This window comes from Periophthalmus magnuspinnatus, chromosome 15 (genome assembly GCF_009829125.3).
Source record: "Periophthalmus magnuspinnatus isolate fPerMag1 chromosome 15, fPerMag1.2.pri, whole genome shotgun sequence".
Lineage (NCBI taxonomy): Eukaryota > Metazoa > Chordata > Actinopteri > Gobiiformes > Gobiidae > Periophthalmus > Periophthalmus magnuspinnatus.
The window spans coordinates 3,270,777-3,298,741 of NC_047140.1; the positions used below are offsets into that span (position 1 = coordinate 3,270,777).

At 37.7% G+C, this 27,965-nt stretch overlaps 1 protein-coding gene across 5 annotated transcripts; it reads left to right on the plus strand.

The window, feature by feature from the left end:
• The first annotated feature begins 423 nt into the window (after positions 1-423).
• Positions 424-27,680, plus strand: slka (STE20-like kinase a). 5 transcript variants are annotated; one of them, XM_055227461.1, is made up of 20 exons: positions 424-670; positions 790-1,001; positions 4,097-4,261; positions 6,894-6,942; positions 7,398-7,547; positions 11,150-11,222; positions 12,209-12,403; positions 12,568-12,649; positions 13,150-13,281; positions 13,666-15,003; positions 15,953-16,083; positions 17,825-17,948; positions 18,993-19,172; positions 21,034-21,126; positions 23,169-23,298; positions 24,627-24,751; positions 25,422-25,616; positions 25,712-25,837; positions 26,216-26,329; positions 26,419-27,679. In XM_055227461.1, the coding sequence occupies exons 2-20, from the start codon at positions 852-854 to the stop codon at positions 26,563-26,565; spliced, it is 3,699 nt and encodes a 1,232-aa protein (XP_055083436.1). In that variant the 5' UTR covers positions 424-670; positions 790-851; the 3' UTR covers positions 26,566-27,679. The 5 variants fall into 5 exon arrangements, with proteins under 5 accessions (XP_055083436.1, XP_055083437.1, XP_055083438.1 ...); XM_055227462.1 differs by having other exon boundaries at positions 441-535; XM_055227463.1 differs by lacking the exon at positions 21,034-21,126 and adding an exon at positions 21,974-22,045 and having other exon boundaries at positions 471-1,001.
• Positions 27,681-27,965: the final 285 nt, after the last annotated feature.

Here is a 27,965-nt window from a genome sequence, read left to right on the forward strand (position 1 = left end):
AATTAAACATGTATCACATTGTGAAACAGAAACGTGTGCTTCTCCCTTTACTTCATCCTTACGACAGAAACAGCACAGTAGGAGTGGAGTAAGCGTGATGTATGCGTGATAAAGGGGCGGAGGGGCTGAGCACGTCCTGCCAGGGAGGGTTTTGCTTTCAGGAAACACACACCGCTAACTATCGACAGCAAAGCGCGCACGTGGAACACCGATTAGTTCCGGAAATGGGTCTGAGCATTTTTTTCAAAGTAAAAGCATGAGGCCTGTTAGTTAATTTTGTAGTAGCAAGGCAGGCATAAATATTAAGTGTCTACGTAAATATTGGTTATTCTTATCATTTTTGGTCTGTATCCGTACATTCACATCGATAGTAAGATAATCAAAACTGCTGCTAGTTTTATTCTATCGCGCTAAAACGGAAGTGAGTACAGTGTGTGTTTGCAGTTTAACAATAGTCCGCTAACTTCTGTGTGGTCACCAGGCAGCCTGATTCATGCGGTCTCCTCCTTGACTGGCCTTTTTCGTCATAACGCTGGTATATACATGGTGATAACTCTGTAAATTGTTTGGTTATTGGTCTACATTCCTTGCTAATGGACCTGTTTGTCATCTGATACTTGAACTGCAGCCAAGGCGGAAAGTGCTCTCTTCTTCTTCTCTCCTCTAAAGCGTACGTCCTGCGCAGGTTTAGCTATGATGTGATTAGGAAACAGTCACCTCCGATGAAACGTGTCGATAAACATGTTAATATCTGCTTTTACTCACACCTCGATGCTGTTATTTCAATAGCCGCTTGGGAGGAACCGTTACGTGTTTGAGGCGGAAATAACCGCCGTGCCTCGCCGCAGAACATGTCTTTCTTCAATTTTCGGAAGATATTCAAGTTTGGGCCGGATAGAAAGAAGAAACAGTACGAGCATGTCCACAGAGACGTGAACCCCGAGGAGATATGGGAGATCATCGGAGAGCTGGGAGATGGCGCGTTTGGCAAAGTCTACAAGGTAATACATGACACCTAGCGCACGTGCTGGCAAAATCTGTCACTCTACCACTGTAATACTGTTATGATTTTGTAATTCATGTTTTAATATTGCCCATAGAGAGGTAGTCTACACCCCCAGGCCTGTATTTTCCATTCAAAGCAAGGAACCCCTGTAGAGTAGTGAAGTGCACCCATGTTACCTGCACACTCTCACTTTCTCTGTCATAAAATGTGACCCAGAGCTGACTATAAAACCTTTATTAACCAGCCTGACTGTTTTCCAAAGATATTACTGAGGTAGCTGGTTGTATACTAACAATATAATACATACATTGACGTGTCACTGACTTCAGACTGTTCAAGGTGTGGTTCATTCATTGCCATTGAAGAATAAATCAATATAAACCCACAAGACTGGGAAACCAAATGTATTACAGCACACACGAGGATTTGTAATCCCTTCTTTTGTTAGTTATGTTCCTTGGAAGCGAGCATTTGGTTGAAGTGCATTTGTTTGCATAGGGAACAGTTGGCTTGATGTGAAGGATAAATAACAGGTGCCTATGCAAATGTTGGGAAATGTTTTAACCCTCAGTTTGTTCTTACAGGCTCTGAATCACAAAATATAGCCTCCTCAATCATTTTAAAGTCAAATTTTCCAGTACAAACGAACGGAAACAGTTGTCGTTCTGTTGTTAAGCTGGCAGCATACTTTATTTTCTTTGTACCAGCCATGTTATTGTTCGAGGAAGGGAGGAGGTAATTTCACAGGCTTTGGTCAGCTGCCTCATTTGGGCGGGGGTGATGAAGATTCAAAAGTGTGAATCAGCTCTTTTAAACACCCTTTTAACATAACCTGTACTGGTTTGGCCTAGTAGTACAATTATAAACTAGTTACATAATGTTGTTTTTTCTCACTTCCAATACAGCTGCATTATGAAGTTCCCCATGGTTAAATAAATATTATAACTCACTTGGCTATTCCTGAGAACCCTGGCTGTTTATCTGTCAAACTAATCTTCAAACAACCTGATAAGACTGTTGGCCTATATGTCACACATTGTAACGCAAGGAAAGGGCAAGATCAGTGGTGTGGTATTTTACAGAATACACAGATAGGATCATTGTATGTGTGTGTGTGTGTGTGTATATATATATATGTGTGTATGTATATATATATATTCTTTTTTTTTTTTTTTTACAAATTAACACAGAAAATATTGGATATAGGGTGGCTAAGGTTGTCTGCATACTGGAGAACTGCAGAATTAAGTTGAATTAATTTAAGTCTACAACACAAAGTTAGTGAGCTGCTAATGGGAGGAGGGGGGGGGGAGTTATTCTTCAGTTTGGATATAATGCTTGTATGGTTTTATTCTTCAGTTTGGATGTGATTCTATTTCATGTCTCTTCAGTATTACAGTACAAAAATGGCTGATAAGATCTTAAAAGGGAACAATTCACCTCTATCCATTAAGCTCTCCATAAACCTTGTATTTTGTTAATGTTAATGAATTCAGTCATCTCCCAGCAACACAGCCAGACAATGCGGCCAGGTCAGTAAAATGTAAATATAGAGTGTGACATAATCTTCAAATGCAGCTCCCTCCCTGTTCACTTTTTCTCAAAACACCCTGATACTGTTTCTATGTGGAAAAAAAAACAAAGTTCTCTTTTAGTTGTTTAGTAAAATAACATCTGCAGTGTTTGTTATTAAAAGAAGAGCCTATGGTGGCTCCCCATATTCTGAAATGCTCTCCCATATACTGTAAAACAATCCACTCTATGGCATCACAAAATCACTTTGTTGACCATTCTATGGTTATAAACATTTAAAAGTAACTATACTGGACAAAAAGGATTGGTTCAAGATTGCATTCAGTGACAATTGTACCCCACAAATTGCATGATCTTAAATTATTAAAATAAAAATTATATATTAAAATTAAAATATTGTAAATGTCAACAATCTGACACTTTGGCATTAAAATCTACTTGGCATAAATGTACTTTGCATTACTGTTTTGACTGAATCATCAATGTTTACAAAATTTAATTTCAAGAAAAAGACAAATAGTTTTAGTCTAATCAAAATTTATGAGAATTCTGCAGTTGCTTGTAGGCTAAAGAACAGAATCTTTAGCAGTCCGATTAGGTTCATTAGGGGTTCTGATTGAGTTATATCTAAATTAAATCTGTTTAAGGCAGCTGACCAGACATGTCACAACAACATTACGTGATACTTTTGAAGAAGGCAACAGAGTGCAGCCAAAGTTGCCATGGGCACAGCCACGTCATTCGGGTTATATTATATTGAATGAGGCTAAGCCTGTTATGATAATTACTATATCGACTTATCGTTTGTTGTATGTTAAATGGAACTATATTTTTAGGGGGTCAGTATTTATAGTGGGTACTTTTTGTTTGCACGACTGGGAAATATGGGGTTATTTTTTGGCTATATGGTAAGATTTGAGTTGCAGAAGGTTGAATTAATAATTTTTATGACTCATTACTGATGCACACTAGTACTTAAGTGTTTCATTCTATTTTTTTTCGCAGTTAATGTTTTGGTTTTTGGTTTTTAATACTGTAGATTTAGATTTACTTTTGTGTTATAAATCAATGTTATCGTTTACCATCTATATTTTACTTAATATAGCAATAGCAAAAAATAGTAATATATAGCAATATATTGCACTTTAAAATATGTTATCTTGACAGGGCTATATGGGGCTGCTGATCTTGACAGCAAATAAGTTCTATACAGATTACAAAGTTGCTTTAAAGCCTCCCAGAGAATTGGTGAATTGTTGACTTATTGGTCACATGAACACGTTACACAAGTCAACCTACTTTATATCATATTTTAGCAGCAACATTTTTCCCAAATTCTTCATTGAAATGAATGGGATTCCCACTTAACCGAAACTGCCACCACAAAGAAATGGGTGGGGCAGAATGAGGTCAGTAATATAGATCTATTTATCTTTTAGATGTACATAATAAACATATATAACAAATGCCAGTTGACCTATTTGCCTTGACCATCTACTTCTATTGTGTATTATGATTGCATTTTCACAGCTTTTCTTTTATTTTCCTCTTCTCCAGGCTCAGAACAAACAGAATGGGACTCTGGCTGCTGCCAAGGTTATTGACACAAAGACTGAGGATGAGCTGGAGGACTACATGGTGGAGATTGACATCCTGGCCTCTTGCGACCACCATTACATTGTCAAGCTGCTGGATGCCTTCTACTTTGAGGGAAAACTTTGGGTGAGTTGTGAGTGTATGACAAAAACAAGTTCCACGGGGGATGTGTTGATGTTGATGTGAATCCAAGGAGACAGGTGAGAAGTCAGGCAAGGAGAGGCACAAATGAATCAAACTGGACACCATGTTATTATACAGAGACAGGGCGTAGTACAAGCTAACAATATGACAATAACATGAATAGCTGATGTAGAGCTAAAGCAAATTAAATGTGTGGGAAATAATTCATGCTGATGATGCTAACAAGGTGGTTAAGCAATGGACTATTACTGCACACAGATGCCTCCTGTCCATTTGAACAATCTGAACAACCGTTTCTATGAAAATCAACTTAAAGACTTACAGGCAGTTTTCATACAGTCATTTACAGAAGTAAAATTTCTGCCGAAGGAAAAGGGAAATCTTCACCATTGCAAAACATGTGCTATTAACATTGCATGTTGTCTGTTTGAGGCTACATAGATGTTATAATAGATTCAACCCATTAAGACTTAGGTAAACATTTTGATCTTTGCAGGATATTGGACAGATTTTATTTGCCGCATTCCACATGTTTTTAAAAAGGCAATAGCTGGCTTAAAAAAACTATACATTACAATCTGTTTTAGTCGTAGGATGTGGCAACCCAAAGTGAGGTGCTTAATCTGCTTTCTGATTGTACACAGATTATATTTAAGAATTATGTATGTATTTATTCATTTATTTGATAGGGATAAATATGGACATTAAACATGTAACACACTAACATTTATAGTAAAGGCTAATTAGTTCAGATATAGATTTTACATTAGAGATAAAACATTTAAGCACATACTTAAATGTAAAGGCATCTCTATAAAATATTTACTCTGCGGCCTCCTTTATAATGTCTTCATGATGTGCAATTTGAAATCAAGTTGTGTAACATTGAATGGTGGGAGGCGATCGTTTTTCTTTTGTACTCATCTCATTCCATTTCTTTAGTTCCCGTCCCTGCTGGCAGTGTGACACATGCATGCCTCAATTTTTCTCAAGAAGTGAATGTTCTCTGTGGAAGCTTTTTATCAATACACATTATTATGGTCTTCTTTTCACACTTGCACAGCTCTGAATCAGTGTTGTAACTCGGTCAGAAACGGATATCATGTCATTGACTTCCCTGACGTCATGGCTTATTATGAAATCCAATTCTCCTGTAGCATCTTTGCCCTCACTTTACCAGCAAACAGAGGAGTATCTATTCTCCCTGTCAATGTAACAGCGCTGTGGGTGAGTTGATCGTGTTCAGTGTGTGCCGCAAGAGGCCCTGCAGCTATTAGGTCTTGGCAGGTGGTGTCATGTGACCATCCCTTGTGGACTGACCACAGCTATAGGAAAGATAATGGAGTGGTTTTGGTGGCCAGAGAAAGTGCCTGTGAATAATTCAGTGGTTCACGCAGGTAGGCCGTCTTAAAGCTGCATGAGAAATGTATCTGTCCAAGTATTTCAACAAGTGCTGCACAATGAGCCAATGGACTGCCACCAGGTCTATAAATATGCTTGCTAAGTATATGTAATACTATATGTTTAAATATGAATCATCAATGACTGTATTTAATGTAACAGTTTATGAAAAGTACATTCTGTCTGTCACACCTCACATAACAAATAAAAGAATAAGATTACCGTGACAGTTGATCATGCAAAACAGGAACATCCAGTCAGTCCAGAGTAGGGTTGTGCATGGTAGTAGCTTTCATTGATTTTTGCCCATCATTTGATACTGTGAGATGTGTTTCCCGATAAAGATGGAGAAGCTTGTGGTTTTGTTGTACAACTGGGGACAGGCACTGTTTCACGTCTCAATAACAATGTAATGTGATTTTACAGAACACACTTCCGCAGTCGTGTGTAATATCGTCTTATTGAGTAATTCTTTATTTATTATGATCCAGAAACAAACTAACCTGGGTCATTCCACAAACATTAGTTCGGTTGGGAGAAAAGCAGACATCTGTTCTGGCCACAAATGCACAAAGTGCTTACCTTCTGCACTTTTTTCAAAATAAAATAGTGAGTAGTATGTCTATTTGCATTGCATGTTTGTTTTAGTTGGTTTGGCTTCACTTTTGGCTTCCACCCAAAGTATATTGCTGTGATGTGGGCTGAACGACTAGTTAACCAGGCAGTCACAACAGCAGGACCCGGGCCAGATGGATTCTTGTGAGCTTGTGAACCCTTATATATTAAGATAAGAATTCAGCTTGCTGGCCAGGTTAGAAATAAACCATATTCAGCCTGACAGAGGGTTGAAATGGTGAAGTGTTAAGCCCAAGAACACAGTGGTTTAATGCAAGATTAAGTAGCAACTATGCGTTTGCTATGGTCATGCCAATACCCAAAGGATTCCAGGAAAAGAAGACTTGGTAGCATTCATGGTGGTAAAAATGTCATCATTGCATAACAATAGCAGATTTAAAGCAGATTAAAAAATGAAATTGCACTTGCACTTAAAAACATAGAACTCAAAATGCTGCTTTAAACTTGGCAGTATAGCCCATTTGAATCTTCTTTTTACATTTTTTTTGACTTGTGGAATAAGTATGTTTTAGAAATTGAGCAAAAGAGACAACACTATTATTTTCACTAATTGTTCTACGTTTCTTTTGTCTTGCAGATTCTGATTGAGTTCTGTGCAGGCGGTGCTGTAGATGCCATCATGCTGGGTAAGTCCTATGCACAATTTAATAAGGAAAATATATAGTAAATTGTACGGGTGTTCTCGATGCTCTTGAGTTCTGTTCTTTCTTGTGCCACTTTAAAAATTTGTATTATTATTTCATGCTTAAGCTTTGGCTGGTCATCCTTCTTTTTGCTGTGACCATTCCAACTCTGTAATTATTGCAGCTCAAACGTGAAGGAATGTTTGTCCACTTCTAAAGACTTAACTTTTTGAAGCCTAAAAAGGTGTCTTGCCGTTCTGTTTGTTTTTTAAAAATCCACAATTGAGTCATGGTGTTGTTTTTGCAAAGAAGTACAACACATATTTAATGATTTGATGATTACCATTTCAGTGGCAGTTTAGTCATTCAATATGGCTGTTATGAGTTTATAGTTGTACCAAAGTAAAAGACCTTGACTTTGTTGGAATAATATTTTAATGTGTATTTGTCTTGTACAGAACTGGAAAAACCCCTGACTGAGCCCCAGATCCGGGTGGTGTGTAAACAAACCTTGGAGGCTCTGATTTACCTCCACGAGAACAAGATTATCCATCGGGACCTGAAGGCTGGAAACATTCTGCTCTCATCAGAGGGAGACGTCAAGCTAGGTACAAGGCTAACAGTTCCTATGTCATTGCTTTTCCAAAACTCAATCAGTGTCTTTTTAATGGACTGGGAAGGCAGCTTAGGCATGCCAAGACTTCAAACAAGGCATTGCAGTTGTTTTATTAATGTAATGACATATCAAAAACTGTGCTATGTCAACCTAAGCAACACTAGAGCTGGAAAGTAAAACACTAGAACTGGAAAAAAGGTTGGTTGGCTTGATGAACTGTCCTGGACAGTCACAATAGTGTCTTGATTACTTTATAAATCAAGATACATAAATAGAGAACTTGTATTTTTTAAGTTTGAGAGAGTTGAAGGGATTTTGTGATCGAGCAATCTGTTACTCAGTGTGGTTAGAAATGTAATAACCTATTGGAACTTATTTGATTATAATTATCATCACTGACATAATTAATTGGCCTCGTTTTTTGGGGCCCGTCATATCTTCCCTGCAGGCCTGGCCCTAATACACTAATTAGAAAAATGCTGCCATGACGACCCCAGCTGAGCTATATGACTTCTGGTTTCTAGTACAGATCAACCGTTATGGCTCAAACATGGATAAATAATAATTAAATGGTACATTCTTCATATGAAAAATGTTTTGTGAGCACGATCACGAGTCTGAGTTAATGTTATCAATAAGTATTTAATTACTATCTAAATGAGCATTATAGGGGCATAATATAATGTATTTGTGTGCATGTTCACTCTAGAAGGGGAAGAAGGTGGCTCTATTGTTTCAACATAATAACTAGAGAGCATAATGGTGAATCATTAATGATTCACCATTTTTGTCTCTCCCCATGGTTACATGTATAATTATACATGTATACATGGGGAGAGACAAAAAATGTGAATAGTTGCTTCTTTAGCCTCTTTAGCTGCTGTCTTCTTGGTGACTCATGTTCTGTAGGCAGAGGGTCATGACAAAGCTCTGCAAACGGCAATTATCTGACAGTCAACAAGGAGCTAATGCTACTCAGCTGTGTTTTGCTAATGTGTACATGCTGCTAAAGCTAGCTGACCAACTGTTTCACATAACAGATACATGGCCAATTCTGCTAATCTGATGTTTTGTTTTTTAATGTATCAGTCTGTCTATTTTTCTTTTTTTCTTTATGGTATGCTAAGCTTGCTATTTAGCTGCGGTTGACTTTATTGTTCCCCTATGGAAATTTGTAGTCTGCATTTGACATTTGATTTCATTGCTGCTAGGGCCAGCCTGTCAGGAGCTGTGGGCGACCCGCAGTGTTGTGCCTTGAGACTACATGGAGGATTATTATTCTATAAACAGTTTAGTTTAGCTTTTGGTCAGAGGGTAAGCAGAGGAAACCCACCTGGACTCAGGAACAACACGCATGAGACCATTGTGGTGTCAGGCTGTTAACCACTATGCCACCCATTTAAATTGTGAGGATATCTTATGGCTATATAAGTATACACTAACCCAGTAGTTCTTAACCTTGTTGGAGGTACTGAACCCCACCGGTTTCATATGCACATTCACCGAACCCTAGTTTATTGAAAAAAAAAAAAAAAAATTTTTAATATATATATATATATATATATATATATATATATATATTAAATTTTTTTTTTTTTTTTTTTTCAAATTGAAGACATATGTATGTTTTACTGGTGCACAAAATGAATCGTGCATTAACATCACTGTGTTCAAAGAATAAAACCAGTACAATGCATGAACTCACAACAAATTACACACCTTTTTACAAAGACATGACCTTTTTTAATACTACCACACTGAAATTATTTAAATGTTTTACCTTATGTATTTCAATAATGAACTTATTGTATTTATGCTATTTATTATTTTTTACATTTTAACACACACCCATCACCTAATTTCCACCTAATTTTTACGCTACAGGGTCGGCAACCTTTAACACGCAAAGAGCCATTTGGACCCAGTTTCCACGGAAAATAAAACACTGGGAGCCGCAAATACTTTTTGACATCTAAAATGAAGATAACACTGTATATAATTATAATAATAATGTAACGGAATAATATAGGTTTTATTTTCACGGACAAGCCTTCTACACGTGGCAGATAAATATGGCAAAAATAAGTTATGTGCATAAAAAATACAACTCACCGAACCGCTCCATGAGTGGGAGCCCTGCACTTGTGTCTTTGTGATGAGTTGGACCCATCGAGCAGTGATGAGAGACAATGACACCCGCAGTGTGATTATGTCTAGTCTGCGCCACAGTTTCTTTCAAAAAACACTAAAGGCTTATCTTTTAATCCCAGGTGCTTAGTCTCCATGTGCCAAAGCAGTTTTGAAGGTTTCATTGTCTCATTTGCTTTTCCCACATATTACGCAGAGCGGACTCTGCGCGTGAGAATCACCTGTAACGACAAACCCAGATTTAAGTAGGACTCCTGGTATTGTCTCTTAAATTTAACTTCCTTTTTCTTGGTGGTTGTAGGCTCCTCTTCTGGCTCCTTAGTTGGCCTTTTCTCCTTTGTTAAAAAGCTCTCCAAAGACTTTTGTTTTGGCTCATTTTCACTCTCTTGTGGCTCTACTTTTTAACGTGTCTGATGTGTTATACGTGAAACGTCATCGCGGAGACAAGAACAGATCTATCACAGATATAATATACTTGTCACTACATCAAATAGATTTATGTGGCCATTTCCTCTCAGGATTTTCATTATACATCTACGGACAAGCTTATTAGCGCGTCAGGAGGGACGGGCGACAGTTACATTGGAGCTCCTGCTCCAATGTAACTGTGCGCACAGCGTCTGAAAATCAGGGCTGTGTCTTTACGCAGGACTGTGAGCTGTGTCTGTGTCTGTGAGAAGAGAGCAGTGTTTGTTTTTAACATTGTTCCGCGAGTGTGACGCTTATTTTGATCAAGGAAAAATAAGAAAATATATTGTAAATATATTGTATTTTAATATTTCAAGGTCACAATAATCTTCCAATTTAAACTACAATAAAAAAGAACTAAAACAAATAAAATACACTTCAGTTAAATACTTGAAATTTATTTTCCCAAGCTACGCAGAGCCGCAGTATAAGGCTGAAAGAGCCGCGGGTTGCCGACCCCTGCGCTAATGAATATTTACTGCAAATCAGTGTGACTTCTGCTGTTGCCTTTGAGAGACCAGTTCAGAAACGCGTGGCTTCACCTTGGCAAGTGCCATTCTCATGTCATTTTCACACCAAAGTCTGTTCCTAAAAAAGTCATCTAAAGACGCTCGCAGTCCGCGAATCATATGAGTCGGGTGTGTGTCTTGTCCTCCGCCGAACCCCTGACACTGAGTCACCGAACCCCTAGGGTTCGATCGAACCCAGGTTAAGAACCACTGCACTAACCAAAATCTACTTAAAACAGAGAAAGCACATATGACATATGACATTTGACTGTGTAAAATTAACCTGTGTTCATTCAACTACTAAAATATAGTATAACCACAATATCCCATATGAATTGACCCTTTACCACTCAACATATTTTGATCATTGACTGTAGCATTTCTTCCATTACTTCCATTACTATTTCTTCTGGACTTGTAATACTTATTATTGCGATTATTGATCAAATGAATGTCTTTGTGCTTGCAGCTGACTTTGGGGTGTCTGCTAAAAATACCAAGACGCTACAGAGAAGGGACTCTTTCATTGGCACTCCATATTGGTGAGTCATGCAGTCTGGATACAAGAGGCCATTCTTCCAATTTCTGGTGATAATTGTCTTCCAATTTAACAGCTTGGAATGATAATCTATTTTAGTACCATTAAAATGTTGTCATGTCATGATTGGAGGACAACTAAATCCCTTCTAAGTATACTTCACTGTCAGATGACCTTAGCAATCAAAGGAAGGCAAAAGACATAACACAATAATTTAAGAACATCTACTAGTTGACTTATGGTAAAATCACATTCAATGCAATTCTAATGTGAATGTAAGTTGTTTTTTTTCCATCAGACAAAATTAAACTGGAATGAGGTAAAGGAAATGAAGTTTTTACCACAAATAAATAGCTTAAATTTGGCTAGATGCTCTTCCTCACTCAACCCTTTACATATATGCAAGGAATACATGTCTATTCACTTTTTTTGTATGACATTGTTCAGTCAAAATTAAGTCTTGCTTTACCCATTACTATAACCAAAACTAATTTAAATTTAAAGGCTTAAAAACATGAAAAACAGAACTAGTTCATTTCAAACAGTTTTCACTGGTCTAAAGTATTACTCACATACTTTATGCATTTTGAGCATTCTAATTACCGGTATTCATTTATAAGTACTTTTCATAACTCTTAGCAGTTGTTGCATCACAACTCTGGTTTCTGACACTCACTTCCTAATTATTGCACAATAAAACGCTTTATGATTGGATGAAGACCGCGTGCAGTGGACTTATTTTAACCCCAAGAACTGTTTATGCAAAATACTGTACTGAGGCAGAACAAATTCTGCTCAAATACATGAGGTACAGGGCTTTTTAAGTAGAACCTTAATAATAAAATATAGCCTTGACTTGCAATTATGTTTTGTTATTTTCATATTACTACATTCAACATAGTCATTAAATCCCACTTATATTTTCAAAATGTTGTTGCATTACTTTCTCTTCCTTATCCATCTAATCCCATTTGTGATTCATCATTCCAGGATGGCCCCAGAGGTCGTGATGTGCGAGACTTCCAAGGACCGCCCATACGACTACAAGGCCGATATCTGGTCCCTGGGCGTTACCCTGATTGAACTGGCCCAGGTCGAGCCCCCTAACCACGAGATGAACCCGATGAGAGTGCTGCTGAAAATAGCCAAGTCTGAGCCACCCACGCTGATGCATCCTTCACGCTGGTGAGATAGTGGAGTGGTGATAACAAGAGAAGTGCCAATGGAATGTTTGCACTCAGATGTGTTGACCACTAAGTGTGTGAAAGCCACAGGAAATAGTTTATGCCCTGTTGAATGGCCACAATGAAAGAATAGGCCATGTATTTAATGATTTTGTTGTTTTAAAGGTCTCCAGACTTCAGTGATTTTCTAAGGAGGGCGCTTGATAAGAATGTGGACAATAGGTGGAGTGCACCACAACTGTTGCAGGTACGTGGTATTATGTGAAACAACTTTTGAACTGTTTGGGCAATGTGAAATGGTTAGTATTGATTGCTTGGTGTTTTCATTTTGGAATAGCTAAAGGAAATCTATCCAGCTTATTCACTAAGTTGCCATTAATTGTATCCCTCCTGCCATGTATTGGCCTGCCAATCTTGATAGCACATTATTTATAAACAGACTACCAAGCCATTTTCAAGCCACTCAGAGAAAGGATATATTGTTGAATTTTTGTGTAAATTATTATTTCTCTAGTTCTCCATTGAATTGAATATAATTACTGCTTAAGAGCAAATGCCATAAAAACAGACGCATGTGTCAGTAGCTGTCACAAGTAAAAGTAGGTGAGACAGAATAAAGTGAATAAAGTTGAAGTTCCATTATCTGGCTATTATTATACCATGTTTCACAGAAGGGGTCCCACAAAAATATACATACTGGTAGTTTGTTAGTAGATGTAATTTAATGCATGATACTTTTATTTACAGCACCCATTTGTTGCCAGAGTAACTGACAATAAACCTCTGCGAGAGCTTATCGCGGAGGCCAAAGCTGAAGTATTGGAAGAACTCGAAGATAGCAAAGAGGAAGAAGAGGAGGAAGAACCAGAAACTCCTTTGGTATGTGATTTTTCAGTACTTACATACAACATACTCACTCACACCTTTGTATTAACAGGCCTGTACCCGATTTTTTGCATAAGCAGCATTCAGGTCAAAATAAGTCTGTGTACTGCCTGAATCTATTTGTAAAGCGTTTTATTGTCCGAGAATTAAGAGGTGCATGGTTGTCATGCTAGATATCGTTAACATTACTGTGAATCGCCTTTGAAAGTTGTGAAACTCACTTATAAACTTGTGGCGAATAATTATCATGCTAGGAATGCATTAGGTAAGTGAGGAATAACAGCTGCAACCTTTTTAAATGAACTAGTTCTGTTTTTCACATTTTTAAGACAGTAAAAGTCAGGTACAGCCCCCTCTAATCATTTCTTTTCCCCGTAGCCTCGTGGACACAAGCGCGCACCTTCAGATGCCAGTGTTGCCAGTTCAGAAGATGAGAAAGTCACTCCCGCTGCTACTGTTCTGGAATTGGTCGTGGAGAATAAAGAGGCCGAGCCCGCGGAGGACAGAACCAGTGATAAGCTCTCTGACGAAGGCCTGGGAACAAGCGAAGTGGACAAAACAGAGGAGGAGAAACTCAATGATGTTTCTGAGGTCAGCCATGAAGACCTCATACAAGCTCCTGGTGAAGAAGTCCAAGAAGACATCACTGAAAAAGTTGAAGATGCTAAACCAGACAATGAAGATAGTACAGCTGCTCCTGTTGATCTACCTCAACCAGAAACGAAAGAAGAAATTGTAGTAATTGTAGATAGGACAACACCAGAAATAAAAGAACAGAATGAGATCGTAGAAGATAAAATGGAGGACGATTCTACTAAAGATGTTGTTGAAATTATGAAACAAGAAGAGGATATTAGCAATGAAGGGATAGCAGAAAACGCTGAAGAGAAAAACATGGAGGAACAACCTGAGGAACCCAAAGTACCAGAAAATCTAGAAAAAGAATTGAAAGAGTTAGCAGAAAAAGCTGAAGAGAAAAATATGGAGGAACAGCCTGAGGAACCCAAAGTACCAAAGGATCTAGTTACAGAATTGAAAGAAGCTAATGAAGAAATTAGCAAACCTATTTTAGAACAAGAAGAGATAGTAGCACCTCCTACGTTGCCAGATACAGTTGTAATAAAAGATGATAAAGACTCTGTAGAAGAAATAAGTCAAGGGGTGAATTCAGTAGAATTAAATGTAGATCAAGACATAGGCGTGAAGGAAGAAGTAGTTGAATTGTTGCCTGAAGTTTTAGTTGATGAAGAAAAGAAACCAAGCCAGACCACTGAGACAGTAGAAGAGAAAACAGTGGCCATAGAAATTCAAAATGTTGAGGAGAATTCTGTACAAGAAAAAGAAGAAAATCTGGAAATAATTGATGTTAAAGTTGAAGAAAAGGAACCCGCAATCGTGTCTACGGGCGTGATAAGTGTTGAGAGCAAAGAAGAGTCCCAAACAGTGGTGCCAACTAGTCCTCCCAAACAAGAAGAGGAGGAGAAGGATGTTGGCGCTGATATGAGCGTTTCCCAAGATGCGGTGTCCGTCCCAGAGAGCGAGACGGATTCTGAGGCGAAGACGGAGCAGGGCAGTCCAGCGCTTGTCAAACCTGAAGGAGAAAAAGACTCTGATTCAGGGAGCAGTTCAGCGGCCGACAGCAGCAGCCTTGACCTCAATCTGTCTATCTCCAGCTTCCTTACCAAGACCAAGGAAGGCGGGTCCATATCTGTACAGGTAATAGTGTCTCTTTGACAGTTTATTAATGTATATTTTTTTTATATAGTGTAGAGTTTCAGCAGGGTGTTGACCATCAGATGTTAAAGTGACCAAAATAAATGCATGACACAGTACTGACTTATTACACTGCACATTTCCTTTAAAGGTGCATCTACTGCTTTGCCCAGAATGTTCCACATAATCTAGTGTTTATATATTCAGTATGTATTTTTACATAAATACCTCAGAACAAGCGGACTTGCCTCTCCAGTTTCCACAGATCTTATAGTCACTTGGGCTGGTGGCGCCACTTAGACATAGTTTAATGCCGTACTGTGGAACATTATAGGCAAAGCAATAATTTCTTTATGGCGACAAGCAAGTGGTGGACTCTCTACTTGAAAAGTTTCATAGTTCACCTTCAGTATTTTTTTTGATCAAGTAGTAATACTGTTACACAGTTGTTCAACTTGTTTTTCTTGTATGGGGATTAGACTATGATGGGCCACTATTGTATGTAATAATGGGAAACACAAACTCCTTGGCCTGTATTGTTTGTAGTTGAGTCAAGCACCTTTGCATTGTTATGTTGCTGAAAAGGGATCAAGTCTTTTTGGTTTAAATTGACAGTGGAGTGTAGTTAGAATGTTAGCAGTGCATACATTGGTTACATTGCATACTATACTACTGTGTACTCAATTGTTTATTATTGTTTGTTTGATTTGAATTAATTAGAAATATGTTTACAAAAACAAATTTTAAAAAAAAAGTTTTCACACCAAGAATCACCAAAGAAAAATGTGGCTTTCTGAGTACCACGTGATATAAATCAAGTATGTAACAGGCCTATTCCAGGTTTAATCCAGACTTAAACCAGGTCTAAAATTTGGCAAAAATTCCCCACATGCTAAAGCGCTGTCTCAAGTACCAGTTTGAGATACAGTGTGCTAACCCTTTATATTCCTAGGATGCCAAACGTCAGAAAAAGACCCTGAAGAAGACCCGTAAGTTCATGGTGGACGGTGTGGAGGTGAGCGTGACCACGTCTAAGATTGTGTCTGATAATGACACCAAGAGTGAGGAGATGCGCTTCCTCAGGTGGGTCTGTTCTTACTGTACTCTTACACACACGCACTGTCACTGTCTAAATAAGGGATATGACCCATTTAACACACCGCCATAAATAGTTTTTCATCGCTTTCACAACTCCCACTCCTTTTTACAAACGCCAGATGGGTTATCCGCTCTGATGAATGTTATGTTTCTGTCATGTCCCATGTGGCCTTTTAAAGACACGGGACACACTGCAGCTACTTTGTATGAAACTGATGTGTGACTATTACTTTACATATCATACACTATTAATTCCGAAAGAATGTGCTTCTCACTTTGGGTTACCACATCCTATGAATAAAAAAAGTGTTAAATAAAACCAAAAGAGCTATTTAGTATACAATTTGTCCTCAGACCCCAGGCTTTTATTTTAAAGCTATTACTTTAGAGCAGTGGTTCTCAAATAGTGGGGCGCGGTGAGATGCCGTGGGGGGGGGCGCGTATGACTCCGCGTATGACACTGTAGTACTGTACGCGCTGTACGCAGCGCACAGCAAAGAGCAGGAGAGAGCGAACAGATCGTGACACAGGGCAGTGAACAAGAAACACTTTTGCTAAAGAGACACTATGGAAAATATTTTAACAGGGATGAAAAGAAAGGCGGATATAGACGGAGGTAAAGTCACCCGAAAAATAAGACGAAGTCTGATGAAGCGTATTTAGCACTTGGCTTCACCGTGACTCCGGTGGGACACGAGGACAGACCAGTGTCTGCTGTGGCAGTGGACAGTATGAAGCCAAATAAGTTAAGACCCCACCTCATTACACCTCAGTCACGCTGATAAGACGCTGGAGTTTTTTCAGCGTAAACGTGCCAAATATTAACAACAATCATCCCGCTTTGTAAATGTCACTTAAAGCACAAGCACTGAGCATCATGTAAGGTGGTGTACCAAATTGCTAAATTACTTGTTTTAATTTGATGTTTATTTAATTTTATTTTTTATTTGATATTTAATTAAATTTCATTATATCATTTCATTTATTTTATTTAATTAATTAATTTATTTATTTATTTATTTATTTATTTTTTTTTTGGGGGGGGGGGGGAATTTTTTCTTCTTTATAGGGGGGGCATGATAGAAAATAATTGAGAAGCACTGCTTTAGAGGATATACTAATTACTTAAATTGTGTTTTTGTTTTGTTTTATAGTAAAATATTCTACTTTGAACATGCTAGTATTAGAAATATCCCTCACACATGAAAATAGTAAAAGAAAAATTAAAATCTGTCAACTGGACAAAAAGTTGTTGGAGTGAAGATGTTTCATTGCTCCTCCAAGACATACAAGACAGACATCACACATGGAAACGAAATCAGAAATCTGAATGTTTATTTTTATTGAGGTGTGTGACTCTGTAGCCCACTTATATGATATTGTATTTGTTTTTATAAGGGTGTTATAAATGGACGCTTGACTGTGGCTTGTAGTTTCAAACCTACACAGGACAACATTTGACTAGACCACGTCTCAACCACACATCAGATTTTCCAGTGCTCTTTTAAAAAACCCTGGCTTGTTTATTCCCCTGTGTAATGCATTAGTATTGCCCACAGTACTGGACTCATTGTTGCCCGGGTTGTACTATAATCAAATACACCTACTGTAACACAATCTCTTACAAACCTCCTCTTGAATAAACTATAACCTGTACAGCAGTGTGAGTAGTAGACTTTTCAGAGGGCTAAATTTAACTTTAGCTTGTTGTGGTTTGACTCACCAGGCGGCAAGAACTGAGAGAGCTTCGCCTGCTGCAAAAAGAGGAGCAAAGGGCCCAGCAGCAGCTCAGCAACAAGCTTCAGCAGCAGAGAGAGCAGATCTACAGACGCTTCGAACAGGAAACTACCGTGAGTCACTCAATGCTCTGCAGCGCTCAAGGCTTTCAACACCTTTTGGCCCACTCCTCGGAAATGTGAGGTGTAGCAAATACTGTTGGGCACATCTGAGGCAAAAACACAACACTGGTGCCATGAAGTGAATGATAGTTTAAAATAGAAGTAGGAGGTATATCGGAAAATTGGTAATATAACAATTGTCATTTTGGAGATATGCAAAATTAGAATAACAAGTATATCCTCTATAATTAAAACTACTAAAAAATACCACAAAAAGATGCAGAAAGATCAAGCATATTCTTCCAAACAAGGGTATAAAATGATCTCTCTGCCCGTTTGTGGTTAATTTTATGGCCCATTCATATGTTTGCTATTCACATTTTAGTACCTTCCTGATGCATTGTTAAAATATCTCTCCTAATATTGTTATTGAGTTACTGCAAAAAATAATCAAGATGCTAATTTTTGTCATTATCGCCCACCCATAATAATAAGATGCAATGTATAAGGTCTATGTTTTCATCTCCCAAACTACAGTCAACTTAAACCATGGATAGTTATAGACTACTTATAAGTAATAAATAAATAAATACATTTGGAGCCCCAAGTTGGTAAAATGTAGTATAGTGGTAGTTCTCTCTGACATAATGCATGCTAATAGGACTGGTTCGGCAGTAGTAGCTCAGATTTTTTTTTAAATAAAATGAAAATCTGTATGAAATAAAAGTTAGGGGTATAAAATATATTTTAGCATTATAATTATTATGAAAAAACATGACATTTTCACAGTAGCACACCATTATTGACACCCTGTCCAAACAACAGTGAAAACCTTCAATCACTAATTATTAAATTAATGTGACATAAATGGGGCAGATCACTTTACTTATAGGTGTACTTTTTAGGGTATCGATTTATATGATTTACATTCTTACAATTATCTTTTTTTAGTTCATACAATAAAAGTTCAAATCACTGCACACTAATTTAAGACCTTTAACCTGACCATGTTTATTACTGTAACACTGAACTGATCTTGATTGCATTCATGTTCAGGCTAAAAAGCGCCAGTACGACACAGAAGTGGAAAACCTAGAGAAAAAGCAGAAGCAGACGATCGAACGTTTAGAACACGACCACACCAGCTGGCTCCGCGACGAGGCCAAACGCATCAAATCTGAGCAGGACAAGGAGCTCGCAAAGTTTCAGAACATGATGAAGAGCCGCAAGAAGGAGGTACGCTGGTGTGTTGCATGGCTGCTCCTCTTAGAGCTCTGTCAGCTTCAGTCTTAGCATGTGGTGGTGGGGAGTGTCTGTAGAATGTGTAATGCTGCATGTAGTGAAGCCATGGGGGTTAGACCTGTCACAATAGGAAATCTGAAGGATGAAATATTCAAGGAATGTAGCAATATTGGGTTTGTTAGATTACAGCTGAGATTAAGAAATTAGCAAAGACTTGGTGACACTAAGTATCATTTCAACAGTGCCATGAGTAATAATATTATTATTATTATTAATCTAATATCACAGTACTGTTAAGATTAGCATTATTACTGTATATCATATTATTACATCCCTGATATTTTGCTATAGAATATATATTAATAATTAATTCTGAAGTTTAAATAAATAAAGTATGAGTGTAGCCTTTTCTAAACAGACTCAGTTATAATTAAAACATGAGGTGCATTAAATATCAACTTTTAATAACTATAAAATATTAGCATTTTGGCAGCTATACTTATACTAGCATGCGTTCGCACACCACATATAAAATTCTGACTAAAACTTGGATTTCTTGGAACTCTGGATTTGGCATATTACCTGCATGATTCCACTGAAATAGAAAATTAAAACATGTCTGTCTCTATGAAGAATGTTCTGCTGTACAGTTTCATGACATACTATGGAAAATTACAGCCACATTTCTATGGTAACAAGCAAGAGGAGGTTCTCCTCAAGGACACATGTTTTAAAACTATTTTACTGCAATAAACACAACCAAATTGGAAAAAAAGTTTTTATTTTAGTCTATTTTGTTTTTTGCTAAAAAGTTTTGTGCTCACACTTTGTTCTGCCACAATTGGAAGATAGAAATGGAAACAAATGTCCTTTAACAAATATTGAGCAAGATAACGTTACAAATTGAATGATAAGTCAATACTGTAACGATTGTGACAGGTCTGTGGTGGGTACTTATCGCTGGCTCAAAAATCTTAAGGAAACTGCCTGGCCATTGTGCACTGTGGTGTGGGTGTGGAGATGATGGGCGTATATGGCTGCTTTAATGCTTCTACGGCTTGTGGGATTTATTATTGATGAACTACTCTGGTGGTTGTTGCCAAGTAGTGCTGCAATGGCTGCACTATTTTTAACTGTCTGATAAAGTTTCAGAATGCCTCTATCTTAGGTCAAAACATGCTAAGCAAGTGCTTTCTCTTCTTGTCAGATGCTTAAGGTGTGCCCAATTTATCGATGCTTTGCTTTTGCAGCATTTATATTTTATACCCGTCTCATATTGGGATGATTTAGCTGCTTTTGTTCTATTGAAATGTGTTATATTCTTTGTTTTATTGTAATATTGTGAATAATTGTGTGCCCTGATGTGAGTGTGACGTGGCTTTGGTGATGGGAATGCCTATTTTCTAATATGTTTTAACTGTAGCGCTGGGCTCAATTTACAGAATGTTAATAATAACTAATAATGCTATGTTTCAATTCAATTCAGTTATTTGTATAGCACATTTAAAACTTCAGCTGACCAAAGTGATTCACAATCATTATTCCTTCCCTGGATTGTTTAATATGCTAAATATTCTACTACAAGTGACTCACAAATTAATTTCTCTTTGCTTAAATCTCTTTTTATTTCTGCTCAAAATTTTCTGGTGGCTTTTGATTCTCTGCTGTTCAAATATTACGTGATTTACAAAAAAGTATGTATTAAAAAACACTTTAATAGATAAAAACATTTAAAACTACATTCATTTGGTGGTGGGAGCTCTCAATGATCCTATGCATGTAAGTAATCAGGGTGGACCTGCTATGATTGAAAGAAAAAGGCATTTGAACCAGTATCTGCAAACCCAAATCATAGGTGAAACTGGAGGTCGGGCAGTCCCCCAAACACTTGAGAAAAGAGCTCATGAAACGTTTAAAGGAGGACCTGTCTCTCACTAAGAGTGCAGAGGTAAACATTTAACACTGAACTATGTAACAATGTAAGCTACTGCTGTTTCTCTACTATTCTCTCTTTTATGTCTGAGTAGAGGAAAACAAAAATAGTACTTTTAGTCATTTGTTTAGCGTGTTCATTGATTCTTTCCAGGGTTAGAAAGGGTTTACAGGGTTAGAAGTGAGGTTTACTCTACACCAGTGGTTCTCAATCTTGTCACATAAGGTAATATTTGGCTTTTCAAGTACCACCAGCCCTAAAACCACATTATATCTTAACATCAGCATATATTAGGGACAAACATCTAAAATGAGACTAAACCATGGATAGGGTGGTTCAAAATTATGATTGACCCAAAGGAAGATAACAACGTTAATAAATTTGTCTCTAAATAAAATAAGTGCTCAAACTGCAGCCCCCATGATCCACTAGAGTCAGCCCACAGAAACGTTGTTCAGTAATAGTGTTTCACAACTCTTATTTCTCTCTTTTTTTGGTCTTTGTGACCCATGTATCATTTTCGCCCTTTAACACAAAAATGCAGGTTATTTTTTTATTTTTATTTTTTTTTATAAGGATTATGTGTGAGATGTATATATGTATAAATGCAAATCTAAAATTGCATAAGTTGCTGTTAGCATGAAAACCTAACCAAACTGCTTCAATTACAGGCTGCCTTGAACATGCTGAACGTTTTCACTTCCTAGCATGACAAAGTAAAACAAACAGTCTGTGTATATTACTAATAATTAATGACAGCTTCCTCGTAACTTTGTGGCTAAATTGCCCTGGCCTTCCGTTATGTAAGCGTACAGTGTGACTCTAGCTGGTGCGTGTGCCTCTGTCCCCCTCTCCTTCACAGGCAGTGGCGCAGGTTATGATTCAGTCTTTTCAGTTGTCCTCATGTGCACTCTTCAACGCTCAGATGCAGGATGTAAGTCACCTCCCAGGAGTGGATTTCCCTCTCGTTGGCCCATATTTTTACGTGCTTCTTGTCTTTGGGGTATTAGTGTGTAATAGCACCTGAAGCATGGGCACTGTGTTTTTGAGTCTTGATCGCTGTGGTCGTGCAGTGGCTCTCTTCTTCTACTCTGTCTCAAGTTTTCCCGTTGAATTGTCAATGTTTAAAATGCTGTGTATAATATAACATAAATATAATATTTCATTTAATAATGATATGACTGCATTGTAATTCAGTCGATAATATGATATATTTGTTGCAATTTATTAGAAACATCTTGGACAAAAATATGAAAAGAAGCTGTTGTTGCCGTAGAATACACCAGTTTTAGTTTGTTAAACTGTAACTCTTCTTGTACATAATGGACTAATTTGAATACATAATCTTAATAGGTGTATTTATTTTAAAATGGCATTTCAGAGTAGATATGTTCACAAAATAAATAAAAAGCTAAGTCAGTAAAAACTAAGAGTGGGCGATATGCCATAAGATTTGTATGACCATTTTCTTAGAGTCAGATCAAAATTCATGTTTTCTTAATATCTTTATAGTGTCTTTGAGAGGTTAATTAAATGATTTGCTGTTTTTGAATATCACTCACTCAAAGCATATCAGAGACTGATAGAAGGAGTAGGTAGGGGAAGGTTTTTTAGGGCATAGAGCAGCATTAAACAAAAAAACACTGATTGACACGATATGACAATTTGCTCCAAATAGTATATCATCTCATGGATGAGATGACGATTCAACATTTATCACTATATCGCCCAGTCATAGGACAACGTTTCTTCAACAATAGGGGAAATACATTTATATTGGATAGTTCCTAAGGGCAGTGAATGCAGGTCTAAATGTCCAGCATACATAAAAAGGACTCTTTCTGTAAATATGTGAACATTTTATACCTGGTTTTGTCTGTCTCTTCATCCTACAGGAGTTGCTGTGACGTGATCTTGTGTGTTTTTCATTACACAAAATTAGGACACTATTGTACTGTGACTTTTATCTAGTGCGTTTGGCAGTTCTGTTTGGTTTGGGTTGTTTGGTTTTGGTTGTTTCCTTATTCCTCACAATTTTTTTGTTTCTGACCCCAAAGGAGCAGGAGTTCTTACAGAAGCAGCAACAGGAACTGGACGGTGCCCTGAAGAAGATCATCCAGCAACACAAACTGGAAATCTCCACTATAGAGAGAGACTGCCTCAACCACAAGCAGCAGCTCATGAGAGGTCAGTGAAACATTCAGTAGTTCACCTCTGTGTCCTTATCAGTGAATGGTGTTGTATGTTTGCTATTATTTTTGCATTAGTGTATGTAGGGCTGCAGTGTAGACCGTTGAAGTATTTTATTTAAATTATAGGGATTTTTATGGGACAATAGCAGAAAGGAGAAGTGACTGGGTGAGTTAGGTGAAAATTTTGAAATTTTTGTATGTAAAAAGGCAGATTAAAATTTGTATCTTAAGTTTCTCAAATTTCTTGTTTCTTAGTACTTATTTATGCATAAATAGTAGTGATGCACCAATAAGAATACTGGTATTGAATATCAGTGTCAATACTGAAAAATTTGCTGGATCGGGTATCGGTTCCATGATATCGGTTCAGCCAGTATCGTGCTTGGGCCTTTAATTAGATGTAATAAGATTTTGTTCGAGAACATCTCATAATGTTATATTCACTCAAAGCTGTTTAGGAGCCTTTTGAAGGATAAATGGAGCTAGTATAAATTCAGCCTGGAAGATCTAACTGCGTTCCCATCTGCCTGCTTCTCAGCCTTCATCACCTCACTCCAGTTACTCCTCTGCTGCTCACAACACCTCCTCTTCGTCCAATCAGCCCTCAGGCGGCCCAATTTAAACCCCCAATCGCAGATGCAGATTTAAACGATTCAATTAATACAATTTGATTCATAAGTCATTCACTCAGCATTGGCTGTCAGTTTGTGCCAATTCATCATTAAGGTATTCATAGAAGCAAATGACTTGAATACATTGACAGTGTGCAATATCCTTACCCAGCAACCTTTGAGTTAACATCTCTACTCACTTAGCCACTGATCGAATGAGTAATCAACCAGATTTTTAAGCAACTTTGTTTTTAATGTATTCAGTCTCGTTCAAAACTGGCTGCAGAAATCAATCTCAAACAGATTTGAGATTCAGTTTTTTTTTTTCTGTCTTTTTTTATTTTATTTTATTAAACTTCAAAATGATGAGAAAAACATATGAAAAAAACCATATTGGATTCCCACTCCACAGCTGCGAGACACTAAAGCTCCAGACAGCCAGCACATTAACATTCAGCGACAAATTGCCCTTGACAAAACGGAAGCCATGTTTAGCCAGCTTCAACTGCGTACGCTAATATCAGTGTTGACACTGAGATAAATGCAAACCAGCAGCTGCTTCAGACGCTGCCATGGTGTGAGGTCATCATTGTGGGAGCAGGACATGTCTCAGCAGCCTTCTACACTTCTCTATGGCTTTTGCTCAGCTAGCATGTGCGTGTGGACTTTGACATTTAAAATAATATGTGTGTTTTCTGTGTGTGTGCTGTAGCTAGGGAAGCTGCTATGTGGGAGCTCGAGGAGCGCCACCTGCAGGAGAAGCACCAGCAGCTCAAGCAGCAGCTAAAAGACCAGTACTTCCTGCAGAGGCATCAGCTGCTCAAGAGGCATGAGAAGGTAACAGTTTGTAGAGAATTACATTTGGTGCTTAATGTGTTCATACCTTTGCTTAGCCCAATCAGCTGCCTAAACATGCATAAACAATATGCATAAAGCTTTATCTGAACACTGCTCTCTTTTCCAGCTTGTAGTAAGACTAGATAAAGTTTAGATCATTTGAGGAAAATCAGTCCTACACATCGACCCAAAAATATCAGCCATTGGTTTCTCTGGATTCTAAACAGGCATTAGCCAGGAAAAAAAAACATATTGGTTAATCTCTGCTGAACATCAGTTAATACATTTACTACTAGAATCTAACCATTTATTCTTTTACATTTTTATCTTTTTATTTAATCAGTGAACCACTGGTGGATTAGCATGAGTTCCCAAAATAGGGTTGCAGCTGGGGATAGCAAGATGATTTCAAGATATGATTTTAACACTGACATTGTATTTAATGTTACGGTACTATTTTAACTGAAAATAAAACAATAAACAACTAAGTAAATGCCACTTGAAGTTATAATTGGTGTCCGTCTTTTCACAGTTGGGGACTCCCAGCCCCTGGGTTAGAGCATTCATTATTTTTAAATTACCATTCAGAGATGCTATTTTATGTCAACAATTAGTTTTCTGTGCGGTATTTGCTGAGTTGTCTTAATTCCAAAAATTCCTGCTTTTGTAGGAAATGGAGCAGATGCAGCGCTATAACCAGCGCCTGATTGAGGAGCTGAAGAACAAACAAACTCAGGAAAGAGGACGTCTTCCCAAGATCCAGAGGAGTGAAGCCAAAACCAGGATGGCCATGTTTAAGAAGAGCCTCCGCATCTCAGTCACTGCAGCAGTCACTCCAGAGCAGGAGAGGGAGCGCATCAAACAGGTGTGCACAAGAGTTTATTTTATACAACAATACAATTTAATTTGAGATTTAATGGTTGTCTGTTGTCTGATGCATAAGTTTTTTGGTTTTGGCAGTTTGCTGCTCAGGAGGAGAAGCGTCAGAAGAATGAGAAGCTCCATCAGCATCAAAAACATGAGAATCAGATGAGAGACCTGCAGCTCCAGTGTGACGCCAACGTCCGGGAACTGCAACAGCTGCAGGTAACCATGGAGACAGAGATGTGTACACATTACACACTTGACAGCAACTATATCAAGGCCACAATATTAAGACAAGCTCTGTGTTTTCTGTAGACCAAAGGCCATTGTTGCAGCATTTTTTATACAGTACCTTTGTACATGCATGTATATGGAAATGCTGAGGATACAGAAGATATGCTTTCTTCACCTGATCATTCTAATTGGATATCTGTTTTTCCAATTAGAAACCATATAAACACAGTGAACCAAAAATATTTAATATATGGCCAACTCAAAATCTGCCAGTCTGTTAAAATGATGATTTTGCTCTGAACTTTGTTGTAAGGGCACTTCTTCCCACTCCTTGGATGACATATGCTTACTTGTTTTATGTTTTAGAATGAGAAATGCCATCTGCTGATCGAACATGAGACACAGAAGCTGAAAGAACTTGACGAAGAGCACAACCAAGAAATAAAAGAATGGAGAGAGAAGCTGAGGCCCCGGAAAAAGGTAAAAAGGGTTTTTTATGTGGGTTTTACTGTGCAGCTTTGGTGTAATCCAATTCAAAACCACTGACTTGTGTGTGCTGCCCCCTGCAGGCACTGGAGGAGGAGTTCCAGAGGAAGCTCCAGGAGCAGGAAGTCTTCTTCAAAATGAGTGGAGAGTCTGAATGCCTTAATCCCACCACGCAGAGTCGAGTGTCCAAGTTCTACCCCATCCCCAACATGCACAACTCCGGTGTATAACCTCCTGTGAGCACCAAGCTGCACTTACATACTCTAGTGAGGGGAGAGAGGGAGGATCCAACTAACCATGAAAATGTCCAAACACAATGGATTTTACCACATTGGAGCATGACGTGCCCAAGAACACTCTTACACCAAGAAACCATTCCTCCCTCTCTCATGATGGTTAGGGCCCAAAGAAAAAAAATGTTCGCACTTTTCCTAGCATGTTCTCATTGGTAGGCTAATATTAATCCCAGCTTCCCTCAATTCCCTAAATGCTCAAATTAGGAACACAAAAATATTAGTGTCAAAAAAATAATTTGGGTCGTGGAAAGTTTGCATTTTACTCTTCAGACATGAGAAAAAAATGTCATAGTAAAAAAAAAAAGGTGATGTCTATTCTGAATGAGAAAAAAAAATTAAACGTGAATCTACATATAAGTTGAATCACACATTGTGATGACTGTATTCTACTGAGTTAAATCAGCGAGAACATACTTTTATAAAATAATTTTCCATGACTTGTTTCTCATGGGAAAACCTCAAGGTAATGATGACATGCTGTACATCTGATAACCTTAAGGGAGTTGCTTTGAGCTAATGTTTAAAAATATGAAGACACATGGATGCTAAAGGAATGTAATGCTGTTTATTTGCACTGTTTTGCCACATTGGTTAATGATTAAATATGCAGTTTGCTATCTGTCTCTTATGACCGTATAGTAACTTTTGCTGCTTCTGTCTGTTCAAACTACAGACTGACTGAAATCATAAAGCATTGCCATCTTCCATTTTAATTGTTCCTTTTATTCCAAAAAAGTTATTTTATTCTTACAGTTTCTAAAGTCATATATTTAGCTTGCTGTCTCATGTATGACACGTTACAAAGAAATTCTCATTTTATTTTATGAATATATGTGGTCTTTATAAATCCAGGATTATGCTGCATTATTTTGCCATTGCTTAACTGTTGATCCTCTTGTTGCTGTTTTCAATGCTGAATGATATTTTATATTTTGTTTGGTCACAGGATTTGTTTATAATTTGACTACAAAGACTAGTATGCATTTCTTATGTCAAACCAAATGTATTTTAAGTTGTCTTTATTAATGTAAATAAAATATTGACTGTTTTTATTATCTGTTGTCCATTTTTTCTTTTCCTGTACTGTTTGCCGTGCATCAAACATAACATTATTTAAAGGTGGACTGTGTAACTTTTCTGGCTGGGGGTCCATCACATGCTCTCCAAGGAGATGTTATTGCTTTGCCGAGAATTTCCCACAGCATGACATTAAAGTTGTCTGTCTTGCATTTATTCAATTATAGATGTTTTTTTTCTTACTGTGAGCTGGGTTACCTGTTCACACATCTGACCTGTAACATGGTCTGGTGGCCTGATTTGTATTTATGGAGATA